This window comes from Eurosta solidaginis, chromosome 1 (genome assembly GCF_040869045.1).
Source record: "Eurosta solidaginis isolate ZX-2024a chromosome 1, ASM4086904v1, whole genome shotgun sequence".
Lineage (NCBI taxonomy): Eukaryota > Metazoa > Arthropoda > Insecta > Diptera > Tephritidae > Eurosta > Eurosta solidaginis.
The window spans coordinates 91401616-91416995 of NC_090319.1; the positions used below are offsets into that span (position 1 = coordinate 91401616).

At 40.4% G+C, this 15380-nt stretch overlaps 1 protein-coding gene and 1 pseudogene across 6 annotated transcripts in view; one reads left to right on the top strand and one right to left on the bottom strand.

Annotated features, from left to right (window-relative positions):
* RhoGAP93B (MyTH4 and RhoGAP_KIAA1688 domain-containing protein RhoGAP93B) overlaps positions 1 to 14949 on the bottom strand; it is a 422769-nt gene extending 407820 nt beyond the window's left edge. For all 6 annotated transcript variants that reach the window (XR_010948420.1, XR_010948419.1, XR_010948421.1 and 3 more), the window contains exons 1-2: positions 14371 to 14949; positions 94 to 184 (exon numbers count right to left, since the gene is read on the bottom strand). Coding sequence is in view for 2 of the 6 variants with exons in the window: in XM_067759061.1 (XP_067615162.1) it covers positions 94 to 184; positions 14371 to 14396 (117 nt within the window). In the remaining 4 variants the exon portion in view is untranslated. The remainder of the gene's footprint in view (positions 1 to 93; positions 185 to 14370) is intronic.
* LOC137237255 (putative nuclease HARBI1) overlaps positions 1 to 15380 on the top strand; it is a 526467-nt pseudogene that overhangs the window by 197239 nt on the left and 313848 nt on the right.

Consider the following 15380-nt stretch of genomic DNA (forward strand, 5'->3'; position numbering starts at 1 on the left):
CTCGCAGTTACATATATGTATGTATGTATGTATGTATAATATACATTGTATATACATATTTATATATGTATATAATTACTAATATGTACTTACTTCCGGTGGATCCCAAACGCATTCGCCAGTTGTAAGATTGGCATACATATGCTCTTTGGTACGTGGTTCGATTATTTCCACCCATTCTATTCTGTAAATTTTGGAAAAAGATAATAAAAAATACAAGTAATTAAAAAGCATGGTCATAAAAATTATAAATAAAGCAGCATATCATAAATTTTGTTAAATTATGTCTATTTTCTATTTTTCTTGTACACAACCCTTAAGTTTGGGCGGTTAGAAGAAAGTGAAAATCCAGTGGAATACAGCTGCCGATGCTGTTAATCTTCATGTAAGCATGAATAAAAAGGGCCCTTTATTGTAAATGTGTTCGTTTATCTTTGACACGAAAATGTTACAAATGCGAGTTTATAAGTAGAACAGCAGCTGAAAATATCTCAGGAAACCCTATTCATGAAATGCAGACCAAAAAACGATGGCTGGTACAATAAATGTGTGTTTGTGTAAGTCTGAAAAAACTTCAGTTTGTAACTAAAAAATTTCGGCTCACAGGTAAAAAAGCCTTCATTCGCATTAAATTAAGTAAACAAATAAGTAGTAAACAAGTACGTCGTTACAATGTCAAAATCATTAAAAACGAATAGAAAACTAAAGACTTTTCACCATATATGTAATACTCCTATATTGCTAATAGAAAATACTCGCAATGTGTTTTGAATTCGAAATCAAAACAAGACAGCCTATAAAATTTTTGTGATTGTAGCAGCATAAGTGTGACAAGAAAAAATTCAAATTTAGGTACATTCGATTATTGAATACAAAAACAAAAACGTTTTAAAAGCAATATATCGGCACTCTGGTGTTTGGGAAGGTACCTAGCCTTTTGTAGCAATATAGAAGAATTACATATATGCTTTTCACCTATTCGGAACAGTTTTCATGTCAAGCTCAGCGAGCTGTAAGTCCTGGACTGCGCCTGTCAAATGCTATGATGCGAATCTTTTAAAGGCGGGTATCAAATAAAATCAAACACCCATCTTATAATTTAGGTATATTAACGGCACAAATGGTTTAAACTTAGCATATGGTCTAAGCAGCCAGTGCCGTTCCTGCTCCAGTACAGATGAGACTGTAGAGCACACCCATTTTGAACGCGACGCTATTTTTAGAAAACAAAAAAATTCAACTAAGGCCGAGCATTTTTTTACGAATATCGATCTAGATAACGTGTTAAAAAAACTCTATGCAACGGAAAATAATTAAGAAATATTCCCGAAGTACTCCCGGTATAAACCTTAAAAACAATCCCGAATACATCCGAAAGTACGGACGGAGAGTTTATTGGAATTAATTGCGGCAGATTTTTACCTCGACGTAAAACTGTCGCATTTGAGATTTAAAAATCTGCATGGCGCGCGATCTTTAAATCGAAATTACATTTACTTCACTTTGAAATTTATACATCATGTAAGATTAGGAATGCTACCGAGTTACCTGAGCAATAAAATATTATACTAGATACTGCAATAATATAGGTCCTATTAAGGTGGCAGACACACTATAGCAAACAACAATATTATATATTAAATAAAATATACCTCATTTATTGGCAAGTTAATACCGCAAAAAAAAATTTAAAGCTGCGTCCGGTTCCGAGAAACGGGTGTGTCTGCTAGCTTAAGACTTAAGCCAGCAGACACATCGTGAAAACACGACCTACGACTTCCGAACGACTTGGACAACTGATATTACATTTATTGGCAATTTAATACCGCAAAAAAAAAAAGTAAAGCTGCGTGCGGTTCCGAGAAACGGGAGTGTCTGCTAGCTTAAGACTCAAGCCAGCAGACACTTCGTGAAAACACGACCTACGACTTCCGAACGACTTGAATAATTGATATCACATTTATTGGCAATTTAATACCGCAAAAAAAAATTTAAAGCTGCGTCCGGTTCCGAGAAACGGGAGTGTCTGCTAGCTTAAGACTCAAGCCCGCAGACACTTCGTGAAAACACGACCTACAACTCCCGAACGACTTGGATAACTGATATTACATTCATTGGCAAATTAATACCGCAAAAAAATTTAAAGCAGCGTCCGGTTCCGAGAAACGGAAGTGACTGCTAGCTTAAGACTCAAGCCAGCAGACACTTCGTGAAAACACGACCTACGACTTCCGAACGACTTGGATAATTGATATTACATTTATTGACAATTTAATACCGCAAAAAAAATTTAAAGCTGCGTCCGGTTCCGAGAAACGGGAGTTTCTGCTAGCTTAAGACTCAAGCCAGCAGACACTTCGTGAAAACACGACCTACAACTTCCGAACGACTTGGATAATTGATATTACATTTATTGGCAATTTAATACCGCAAAAAAAATTTAAAGCTGCGTCCGGTTCCGAGAAACGGGAGTTTCTGCTAGCTTAAGACTCAAGCCAGCAGACACTTCGTGAAAACACGACCTACAACTCCCGAACGACTTGGATAACTGATATTACATTTATTGGCAAATTAATACCGCAAAAAAAATTTAAAGCAGCGTCCGGTTCCGAGAAACGGGAGTGACTGCTAGCTTAAGACTCAAGCCAGCAGACACTTCGTGAAAACACGACCTACGACTTCCGAACGACTTGGATAATTGATATTACATTTATTGGCAATTTAATAGAGCAAAAAAAAATTTAAAGCTGCGTCCGGTTCCGAGAAACGGGAGTGTCTGCTAGCTTAAGACTCAAGCCAGCAGACACTTCGTGAAAACACGACCTACAACTTCCGAACGACTTGGATAATTGATATTACATTTATTGGCAATTTAATACCGCAAACGGGAGTGTCTGCTAGCCTAAGACCAAGTCGTTCGGAAGTCGTAGGTCGTGTTTTCACGAAGTGTCTGCTGGCTTGAGTCTTAAGCTAGCAGACACTCCCGTTTCTCGGAACCGGACGCAGCTTTAAAATTTTTTTTGCGGTATTAAATTGCCAATAAATGTAATATCAATTATCCAAGTCGTTCGGAAGTCGTAGGTCGTGTTTTCACGAAGTGTCTGCGGGCTTGAGTCTTAGGCTAGCAGACACTCCCGTTTCTCGGAACCGGACGCAGCTTTAAATTTTTTTTTGCGGTATTAAATTGCCAATAAATGTAATATCAATTATCCAAGTCGTTCGGAAGTCGTAGGTCGTGTTTTCACGAAGTGTCTGCTGGCTTGAGTCTTAAGCTAGCAGACACTCCCGTTTCTCGGAACCGGACGCAGCTTTAAATTTTTTTTTGCGGTATTAAATTGCCAATAAATGAGTTATAAATTATTTAATATATAATATTGTTGTTTGGTATAGTGTGTCTGCCACCTTAATAGGACCAATAATATAAGACTGATTAGAGTAAGAACAGAGTTCGCAAAGAAGACTTTAGAATATACTGGGTACAAAATGTACAATGAACTACCTACTGAGATAAAAGATTGTGAAAATATTAATAAGTTTAAAGTAAAATTATTTTTATATTGTAAAACACTTAATATTTAATGAAACAAATGTTTACTTAACATCAACTAGGTCTTAAAGACCGTAATAAAGAAATATAATAATAATAATTATAATAATATAATAATAAAAATGAAACAGTTTGATCCGGATATTGTTTTAGGTCATTTTCTTCGACGCCGACCTTACATATCCGTAAGCGTCTTCACATGACGTAAACCATCTTTAAAATTTTAATGTGATACGAAGGGCTGTAGCTGCAATTTCTGTATGGTGGAAACTATCACCCTGCGGCACATTAGAGGAAGACTGCTCTTAGTGGTCGTGTATATTACATGGGGTGTTACAACAACAACAAAAGCGTCAACCAAATAATATGCTGTGAGAAGGCTAATACGCCACATAAATGAAATATTCTTCAATAAATTAGTGGAACGTTTGTTCTCTACGACGTAAGTTCTTTCTAAGTATTTATGTATATGCAAATCTACCTACGAGTTAAAGCTTCGATACTTCTAATGCTCGGTTTTTCAGTGCAAGTATTAACTCCAGTTAAAGTTGACTAAAGTTTAAACCTGCCACTTCGGCCATTTAAGCTGAGATGACCAGTAAAATCGTATGTAATAGAACAAAGTGGCAAGTCAACTTTACCTGAAGTTTAAACTGGCACTGAAAAAACGGGCGTAAATATTCTAAAAATGTTTTTATATCTTTAGACAATTACTGAACTAAAATGAATAAGTTAGTAATTGGGTTAAACTATGTTCAGCTAAAATTCCGTTTTTGTGGGTAATTTCTTGCTTAGCTTTCCAATGAAACGTATATTTCCCACCCTGCACCACGTTCTTACACACACATACATCCACACATGCGTGGTTTCCCCATTCATACCACCAAATGATTTCATTCATTAATTCCTGACATACCCCCATCCACCACCGCCTGATAAACTGCGCAAACTATTAAAAATTTGCCATCACGCCACATATCCTTCGTCATTTACACACACACAAATACAAGCACATGTATGTATGTAATGAAGAAAAGGATTTTTATTCAAAAGAAAAACATGCTCAATCAATTACGCTCTTCAGTTCTCTCTTTCTATTTCCATCCCACTTCGTTATACCACTTTATGTCCATGCACATTTATATGTAGATATTCGCGCCCTCTTGTGCTCTCTGAAACTATTCGTCATCGCCCATAACAACCCGGCATGCAAGACACACACCCTATTTTAGTGTTGATTTTCTTTGGACTTATTTTCTTTCTATTTCTCCATCCGCGTTTCTTACAACCATTACTTCCTTTTTTATACTAGTAACAGTCTTAACTCTATATGCTGATAGTTTTCTTGTATAATTTGTAGATATATTTTTTTTTGTAACACGCACACAGAATCTCAATGTGGAACATGAAGTATAATGACGGCTTTCTTTCAAAAGAAACTGGCCCCAGCGGGCTAGGGGGTCAGAATATACCCGCGATTGGTATGCCTGTCGTAAGAGGCGACTAAAATACCAGATTGAAGGGGCTTTGTAACGCAACCCTTCAGGTTGCCAGCGCAATATATAGCTTCTCCAAACCCAATTGTCAACCTTACCTATCCGCGGCGAATCCTGTTTCACTAACAGACGAGGACCTGGCGACTCCAAGCTCCTCATGGAACTTGGGAGTGGGGAGGGAGGGATAGATAGATAGATGCTGTGAGGTTAAGCACTGCGACCTATTGGTATATTGTGCCCTCATTCTCTTTACAACACTTCATCCAAGCCGAGTTATCTGAGAAAATCCAGAATGGTTCTCGGCTTCAGAGAGTGTATGTCACTATTTTCTAGTTTGGATGATCCTAGGATCCTAAGTCTTCGCCTCGCGACTGCCTCACATTCCTTCAGGATGTGTTCTGCAGACTCGTCTTCGACATCACAGAATCGACAGAGGCTACTAGCTGATATGCCCAATTTATGCATATGGTTCTTTAGCCTACAGTGACCTGTGAGTATACCTGTTAAAATCCTAAGGCTACTTTTTGGGAGGTTAATCATAGCCTTATATCGCTTCGAGTTGTACCCTCCTATTAGTACCTTTGCCTGCCGAAGTCCTGGACTTTCGCGCCAGTGTTGTTCTCTAAGGCACGCCTCCTTTCGTCTAAAGTCCTCCCTTATTGTATGTGACCCTATTGGCACCATAGGCTCGGGTCCTATTGGCTTTCCGGCCGCTGCCAACCTGGCAAGCTCGTTGTTGTTGTTGTTGTTGTAGCGATACGGTTGCTCCCCGAAGGTTTAGGGAGTGATCGATGTGATGGTCCTTTGCCGTTTACAGATCCGGTACGCTCCGGTAACACAGCATCATTAAGGTGCTGGCCCGACCATCTCGGGAACGATTTATATGGCCACATTAAACCTTCAGGCCAATCCGGTATTTTAGTCGCCTCTTACGACAGGCATACCTACCGCGGGTATATTCTAACCCCCTGACCCGCTGGGTTACTGGCAAGCTCGTCCGCTCGCTCGTTACCATCTACTCCTGTGTCCAGGTACCCATGCCAGAAGGATGGTGTTATTGACTCCTAGATTGTTTAACCTCTCCACGCATTCAAGGACCGTTGATGATTTAATCTCAACTGAAGATAATGCCTTGAGTGCAGCTTGACTGTCGCTGAGTATAGCGATTTTCTCGTTTGTATATCCCTGCTGTTTGTTTATCTCTGCACACCGGCTTATGGCGACAATTTCAGCTTGGAAGATGCTCGGATATTTTCCGAGTGGTAGGGATATTTTGGTTCGGGGGCCGAAGATCTCCGCTCCTATGCCCTCCGTTGTCTTCGAGCCATCGGTGTACCATATTATAGTGTGTTCCTGGTGAAGCGCTTCAATGCTGGAGGTGTCCCACGTACATTTGTTCCCTAGCTCTATTTTGAAGCGCTTTTCAAACGTAATTATCTTCCAATTTTTGTTGTTATATCGGCCTACTGATTTTAAGATCGCGGGTTCGAATCGAGCTCAAGGCCTAACAATAATTTTTTATCATTATTATTGTTATGATACATTTTTTCTTAATTGAAAAAATTTTTAAATTAGAATAGAAGAAAGAAAAAATTTTAGACAACTGCCAAAGCTCGTTGTATAGATCCATTTCGGGAACTGCTAAATTCCTTCATCGGCAACGTTTAGGCGCCGCTGCTATAACCATTCAGCCACCACAGCCGTTTTTTGTTTGTCTTCATTAATCCTACTTCCATTCTGGTTCGTGCCAATTGATATTCACAACACTGCGACATCTGTTGCAGAATAGCTGTGAAAATTGGACTTGTTTGTTGGCAATGCTGCCATAGTGTCATATTTTATTGACACTTTTTTCCCCGTGCTCTGGGATGTATTAACAATTTTTGTTGTTATATCGGCCTACTGATTTTAAGATCGCGGGTTCGAATCGAGCTCAAGGCCTAACAATAATTTTTTATCATTATTATTGTTATGATAAATTTTTTCTTAATTGAAAAAATTTTTAAATTAGAATAGAAGAAAGAAAACATTTTAGACAACTGCCAAAGCTCGTTGTATAGATCCATTTCGGGAACTGCTAAATTCCTTCATCGGCAACGTTTAGGCGCCGCTGCTATAACCATTCAGCCACCACAGCGGTTTTTTGTTTGTCTTCATTAATCCTACTTCCATTCTGGTTCGTGCCAATTGATATTCACAACACTGCGACATCTGTTGCAGAATAGCTGTGAAAATTGGACTTGTTTGTTGGCAATGCTGCCATAGTGTCATATTTTATTGACACTTTTTTCCCCGTGCTCTGGGATGTATTAACAATTTTTGTTGTTATATCGGCCTACTGATTTTAAGATCGCGGGTTCGAATCGAGCTCAAGGCCTAACAATAATTTTTTATCATTATTATTGTTATGATAAATTTTTTCTTAATTGAAAAAATTTTTAAATTAGAATAGAAGAAAGAAAAAATTTTAGACAACTGCCAAAGCTCGTTGTATAGATCCATTTCGGGAACTGCTAAATTCCTTCATCGGCAACGTTTAGGCGCCGCTGCTATAACCATTCAGCCACCACAGCGGTTTTTTGTTTGTCTTCATTAATCCTACTTCCATTCTGGTTCGTGCCAATTGATATTCACAACACTGCGACATCTGTTGCAGAATAGCTGTGAAAATTGGACTTGTTTGTTGGCAATGCTGCCATAGTGTCATATTTTATTGACACTTTTTTCCCCGTGCTCTGGGATGTATTAACAATTTTTGTTGTTATATCGGCCTACTGATTTTAAGATCGCGGGTTCGAATCGAGCTCAAGGCCTAACAATAATTTTTTATCATTATTATTGTTATGATAAATTTTTTCTTAATTGAAAAAATTTTTAAATTAGAATAGAAGAAAGAAAAAATTTTAGACAACTGCCAAAGCTCGTTGTATAGATCCATTTCGGGAACTGCTAAATTCCTTCATCGGCAACGTTTAGGCGCCGCTGCTATAACCATTCAGCCACCACAGCGGTTTTTTGTTTGTCTTCATTAATCCTACTTCCATTCTGGTTCGTGCAAATTGATATTCACAACACTGCGACATCTGTTGCAGAATAGCTGTGAAAATTGGACTTGTTTGTTGGCAATGCTGCTATAGTGTCATATTTTATTGACACTTTTTTCCCCGTGCTCTGGGATGTATTAACAATTTTTGTTGTTATATCGGCCTACTGATTTTAAGATCGCGGGTTCGAATCGAGCTCAAGGCCTAACAATAATTTTTTATCATTATTATTGTTATGATAAATTTTTTCTTAATTGAAAAAATTTTTAAATTAGAATAGAAGAAAGAAAAAATTTTAGACAACGAGCTTTGGCAGTTGTCTAAAATTTTTTCTTTCTTCTATTCTAATTTAAAAATTTTTTCAGTTAAGAAAAAATTTATCATAACAATAATAATGATAAAAAATTATTGTTAGGCCTTGAGCTCGATTCGAACCCGCGATCTTAAAATCAGTAGGCCGATATAACAACAAAAATTGTTAATACATCCCAGAGCACGGGGAAAAAAGTGTCAATAAAATATGACAATATGGCAGCATTGCCAACAAACAAGTCCAATTTTCACAGCTATTCTGCAACAGATGTCGCAGTGTTGTGAATATCAATTGGCACGAACCAGAATGGAAGTAGGATTAATGAAGACAAACAAAAAACCGCTGTGGTGGCTGAATGGTTATAGCAGCGGCGCCTAAACGTTGCCGATGAAGGAATTTAGCAGTTCCCGAAATGGATCTATACAACGAGCTTTGGCAGTTGTCTAAAATTTTTTCTTTCTTCTATTCTAATTAAAAAATTTTTTCAATTAAGAAAAAATTTATCATAACAATAATAATGATAAAAAATTATTGTTAGGCCTTGAGCTCGATTCGAACCCGCGATCTTAAAATCAGTAGGCCGATATAACAACAAAAATTGTTAATACATCCCAGAGCACGGGGAAAAAAGTGTCAATAAAATATGACACTATGGCAGCATTGCCAACAAACAAGTCCAATTTTCACAGCTATTCTGCAACAGATGTCGCAGTGTTGTGAATATCAATTGGCACGAACCAGAATGGAAGTAGGATTAATGAAGACAAACAAAAAACCGCTGTGGTGGCTGAATGGTTATAGCAGCGGCGCCTAAACGTTGCCGATGAAGGAATTTAGCAGTTCCCGAAATGGATCTATACAACGAGCTTTGGCAGTTGTCTAAAATTTTTTCTTTCTTCTATTCTAATTTAAAAATTTTTTCAATTAAGAAAAAATTTATCATAACAATAATAATGATAAAAAATTATTGTTAGGCCTTGAGCTCGATTCGAACCCGCGATCGTAATTATCTTCCTCGTATCATCTCTGGGAAGTTGGATAAGTGGAATCTGCTCTTGCAGCTTCGCCATGCTCCGTGACTGTATCACTTTGCCTCTTCCACATCCCTCTTTAGCTGTTTAATAAAGTACTCCTGGCTGCCTGCTCAATTATTATATGTAGAGGCGTTAACTCAAGCAGCACTTCTATTGCTGCCGTCGGGCATGTTCGCATGGCTCCCGTAATGCAGACACATGCTAAGCGTTGAAGCTTCGTGAGCGATTTTTGTACGGTCACCATGGTTGTTCTTGATGCCCTCGCAACTGCTCCGTACACTATGATAGGTCTCACTATCGTAATGTACATCCATCTTAAGATCTCTTAAGATCTTTGGGCTGCATCCCCAGGATCCTCCTGCAATACGTCTGCACACCATTATTGCTCTTGTGGCCTTTGATATGGTGTTGTCAACGTGTTTCTTCCATAAGAGCTTAGAGTCAAACGTGACTCCCAAGTATTTCACCTCAGACGTGTATTCCATCTGTACTCCATCCATTGTGATTTGCCTAATCCCTTCCAGTTTTCTTCTCCTGGTGAAGGGCACAATGGATGTCTTGTTAGGGTTGATGCCTAGCCCTACCTCAGTACACCATTCTTTCGTTAACCTCAATGCCCTTTGCATTATGTCGCAAAGGGTGCTCTCAAATTTGCCCCTTACAATGATAACAATATCATCCGCGTACCCCTGACATCGGATTCCGTGAGCAATCCTCGTACGCAATAAGGCGTTTATCTACATACGGATTGGACGTTGTATCTCTCTTCTCTCGAGTACCCGATTCACACTTTCGTGTGTCGTGTTGTCGAAAGCCCCCTCTATGTCCAAAAATGCGCATAGAGTTAACTCCCCGCACTCGAACGCACTTTGGATTTCTGTGGACAGCTGATACAGTGCAGTTTCTGTCGACCTGCCTGTTCTTTATGCATGCTGATCTTTATGTAGTGGCACTCTATCGAGAGCCTTTGATCTAATCTCGTGGTCGACAATCTTCTCCATTGCTTTGAGAGCAAAGGATATCAGGCTTATAGGCCTAAGGACTTAGGATTGGAGTAGTCCTTTTTAGCCACCTTAGGTATAAAGACCACTTTTGCTCTTCTCCACACCGTCGGGATGTATGCCAGTGCGAGACTATCCATCATAAAAGGCTGGATATATACCATCCACTCCCGGAGATTTGTAGCTCTGAAAAGACTTTACTGCCCACTTAACTGTGCCATCGTTGAAGATTTCTTTGGTAAGGTTCCAATCTGTGGGTGTCGGTCTCTCTTCTCGAGCCTCATCCGTTGAGGTATCCGAGGATGCATCCGGGAAATGCGCTGCAAGCAGGGCACGTGCTCTTTCTTCCTCAGTCCTTGAGTAGGTTCCATCAGGGAGCTTAATCTATGTTCGTGTCTCCCTTTGGTCCTTGGCTAGGGCTTTGTGAAGCCTTGCCGCCTCTGGAACCTCCGAAATACCCTAGCAAAATTTCCTGTAGCTATTTCTTTTAGCTTTTCTAAGCTCTTTGTTATATGTTGTTAGATTCGCTGTGTATTGCTCCCAGTTCTCCCAGATGAGTGCTATGCCCAGATCCTCCGAGGCAAACCTGCGTGCTATTACTGCCGAAGCAGCTTTAGCATGGTGCAGGTTGATGTGGGCAACCTTTGTGTATGGGCCGGTCAGTGCCGAAGCCTTAACGGCTCGTCTTCACCAGACAGCCGCAGGTCTTCTTCTCCTCTGTCCTCGAACCCTAGTTCTTCTAAGTTTAGACCTTTCAGTAGCTCGTCTGTTGATGGAGCTTGTGTAGGCTCTTGACCGGTGATGAGACACTGGCTGGGCACTGGTTGGATGTTGCTGTCCTGGATGTTGTTGCTGCCTCCTCGATTTGCTCCCCAGTGCTCTGGACTTGTCCTCGAAAGTGGGTTTTTTCCACACTGACTGGGGCTTTTTGCTTCCAAGTTCTGACCGGAACGAAGGTGAACCGGTAGTTCACCGTGAAGCTAGCTTCCTTTATTTTAATGAACGATGCCTCGTCAATTGCCATGTTTACCCGCAAGCTCCCCTCCTCAGCACTGTTACTGCGGCGGTATATCATCCCCTTTCCTCGTAATAAGGGCAAGGCCCTCCCAACTATGTAGAGTTGGTGTGACTCTGGTCAGCCATTCGGCTGTTTCCTTATCCTTGCAGTCTACAAGGAGTAATCCTGGCCTAAAGTATACGCCGCAGAAAGCCAGAGATTGCTTTCCCCTCCCCTCGATACCTCGATCATTATCGTGTCTTGCAGCCGCGTCAGCTCTTCCTGGCTTAAGACCTCCGCCGGATACTGCTTTGGAAGCTCCGCCATCCGTATGCCCTTTAAGGCATCCGAGTAGCCTTGCATTTTTGGCCTCCCTTGCGCAGTTGATGTACCAGGTGCTGCCAGCGGCGCATTCGCTCTTCTCGAGGTAGACGGTGTGGGGTAAGCCCTCTGCCCCTGGTCTGTGTTGCGTCCTCCCGTCGTGCCTGACCTCCTCTCCGGTTGTCAACGGGAGCGCTTTGTTTTTCATTACGGCTTCTTTGTTGATGCCCGCGGTTATGTGACCCGCGGTGGTGCGATACGTGCTCGCCTCTTGCCGTTTCCCTCTCAACCCGCCTTGATTTCCAGGCGAATGGGTTCTTCTTGCTCGGCCTCATGTGTTGCAGTGCCCTCTCGCGTGCACTGTCCGTAGTCCTTCTCTGCTTCAAGTATCGAAGGTACCACTTCTTTCCTGCCCCAGTTCGGGCCAGCTCGCACCATGGCGATGCTCCGTGCCAGAGTCCTCGAACGACGATGACCTTGCTCTGGCGTTTGCACTTTCCTTTGCTGATCGTCTTCCGCGTTCTAGACTGAACCTCTTTCTTCCTCCGTCACGGTCGGCTTTATCGGTTCTTGACTTGGAACGTCTTCTTTCCCCTGGGTACTGGCGATCGTGCACTTCACCCAGGAGTCTCTTGGCCGCTGACTCCCTACTACTATGGCGATGTCTCTCTCTTGAGGGTCAGCGTTTGCGATTGCGACTTTCCCGCTGCTCTTCCATCTCCTCTCGGGGTCTCCTTTGCCGGGTTTCGCAAGGGCTGTTGCTGGCTGCGCTTTTTGCCTCTGCCCGGTTTGGCCCGCTGGTGGTGATTAACCCACCATGCTGTGGTTTGACGCTGCTCTCCGCTTTCCTGGTGTTTTGCCCACTGTGCTGCTGATTTTTGCTGGCTGTGTTGTTCTTCGCGGTGGATGGCCTGATGTTTTAATGTGGCCACATAAATCGTTCTCGAGATGGTCGGGCCAGCACCTTAATGGTGCTGTGCTACCAGAGCGTATGGGATCTATATCCGGCAAAGGACCATCACATCGATAACACTCCGCAAAGCCTTCGGGGAGCTACCTTATCGCTACAACAACGGCTTTCTTCCTTTCAAGAATTTAGGTACTTAATTTTTTTTTTGTTAATGGTAATTATTTAATAATATTTTGAGAGTTGCCGCTTAAAAATTCAGTGAGAGTCCAAGCTTCTTTTTTTCAATTTGTAGTGCGTTGCCTTTTTTCTACAATTTGGCGAAAATACGTATCGACTCCAAACGGGTTTGCTACGGCAGATGCATTTATGCTAAAGAAAAAACTCTTCGTGGCCGATATAGTATATCGGCGATATACCCTTAGAGGGGCTTCAAGCCATTGTGTAGCCCAACCCTTCACTCGCATATGTGGCTTTGGCGACACCAAATTACTCACGAAAGGAGTATGTTGGATAATCTGCGATTAATTTTGGAGCAGGAGATTCGACAGGCCAACACCATGGTTTAACGCGTTGTAGTTGTATTAACGATGAAGACACTCCCCGTACTAACCCGACCATCTCGGGAACGTTTAATATGACCACATTAAACCTTCTAGGTCATCCCGGCCCACCACCTAGTTCCATCAGGAGCATGGGGTCGCCAGAACCTCACGTGCTAAATATGTGTATGATACATACATATTTGTAACCGGATTCCCCTCGCATAGGTGAGATTGACAATTGGGTTGCGGAAGCTTTGAAACTATGAAGCTTTGTATTGCGCTTATCAAACCCTTGAAAATAAAGTAACGGTTTTGAACGATCTTTGTTAGCTGGTTTCCCTACCCCATCGTGCGTATAAATCTGCCTTTCGAAGTGGCGACTGAAATCCTCACATAAAGTTGTTCCGGAAGCAGTGAGGCTAGTACCAGAAGTTTTTGGCACTGCAGAGTACATAATACAAATCCGGTACACTTCCCTTATTTTCGGGGAGTGTTTTTATGGCTACAACAATTTGGTCTCCCCATTCTTATAACCGGCTAAACGAAGATTTGAGGTGAAATAAGGGTGTAGAATGGTTTCCAATAGCACTACTATAAAAAGGATATAAAGTCGATATGAATTTCCGTTCCTTTTTCTATTAAATTATTATTGTACTAAGCTCTTTAAGTTGGTCAATACCACGAGCTTTCTTATAAATACTATTTAGGTTTACCCAGCAATAAATATCGTCCAAAATTATAACTTCAAATAACGTAACATATCCTCAAACCCGAATTTGTACTTAAATCCATGTTTGTAGCTATACAACCCACTCCAGTCTTCAGCAACACCCTTATTCGGGGACATTTTCTTTATGAAAAACACCACTACCGCACATACATATCAACCCCCACGCACGCATATACATAAATACGTGTCCTCATACATACAAGTGCCATAGACGCATGGACATACTGCAGTATGAATTTTAATAGAAACCGCAATTACATACATACATATACATATGAGTGAATATAATTTGTGGTAAGGATTCTTCTCTTTTGAATGCTTTTCCATACTTTATTGAAAAAAAAGGATTGCATTTTAAAATTAAACTATAGGTATGTACACAAAGAAGAATATACAACTAAAATCGCATACGAAAATTTTCACTACGGTACACACCTTTCACTGCTGCAACTCAAACTCATTTTCCTGCAACTTGCGTACGACTTCGACAAATCTTAGTCGATTTTTTTAAGGCCACTCTACTCTGCGACCTGCGCTATTTCTGGACTTTTACTACACAATCTTATAATTACATATGCACTACTTCACTTTTGGAATATTTGTAGATTGATTTTTCTTTTTATAATTTCCTTATTTGCTTCTGCATGAAAAATTCTATTTTCTGCACACACACACAAACACTTGCAAACGGTTGTTTTAACACATCTCGTTTATTAGTCGAACTGCAATTTTCCTCCGTTTTTTCACTATAGCGAACGCTATGCTTCCTTTTTTTTTTGAAATGCTGCTGCCCACATTTTGAAACTAGACAAATTGTATCATTTGGCGTTGCTCTGCGCCACGTTTTGCACCGATGAATTGTATTTAAATACAATTAAACTTTACTTTTCCACGTCATTTTAACAATTCTGCATTTAATATCCTTGTTTTAAATATTTCTATATACATGAACCTTTTTTTATTTATAAAAGCAGTTTCCACGACTTCCGCACGGTTTTTTGGCTGACTCGCTCGCATGCACAATAGAAATGAAGTAACGGAAGAAAATAAATCGGAATGTCAAAAAAAAAGAATTACCAAAAAATCGTGGAAAATCAAGAATAACAATTAAAAGGAAAGCGAAAAGTTTACAGGGTTGTATTCGTAACAGAAAACAGTTTTTAGACAAATCTATCGATAAATAGAAATCCGTTAATTGATAAGTTTTTTGCTTCAGACAAGGAGAATAGATCTCACTGCGGACAAAGAGGATAGATAAATAGATAGGATAGATAGACAAGTGAAAAGTGCGCCAGAATATCAAAAAATTATAACGAATTGTCCAGTTATCTGGAATTCGATTATTCTAAAGTGAATTTATATTGTGCGCGTACGCGAAATTTTAAAAGTGTTTCTTTAAAAAAAGAAAAATTCCGATCAAAAAAAATGTGTTGTTTTGGGATGTG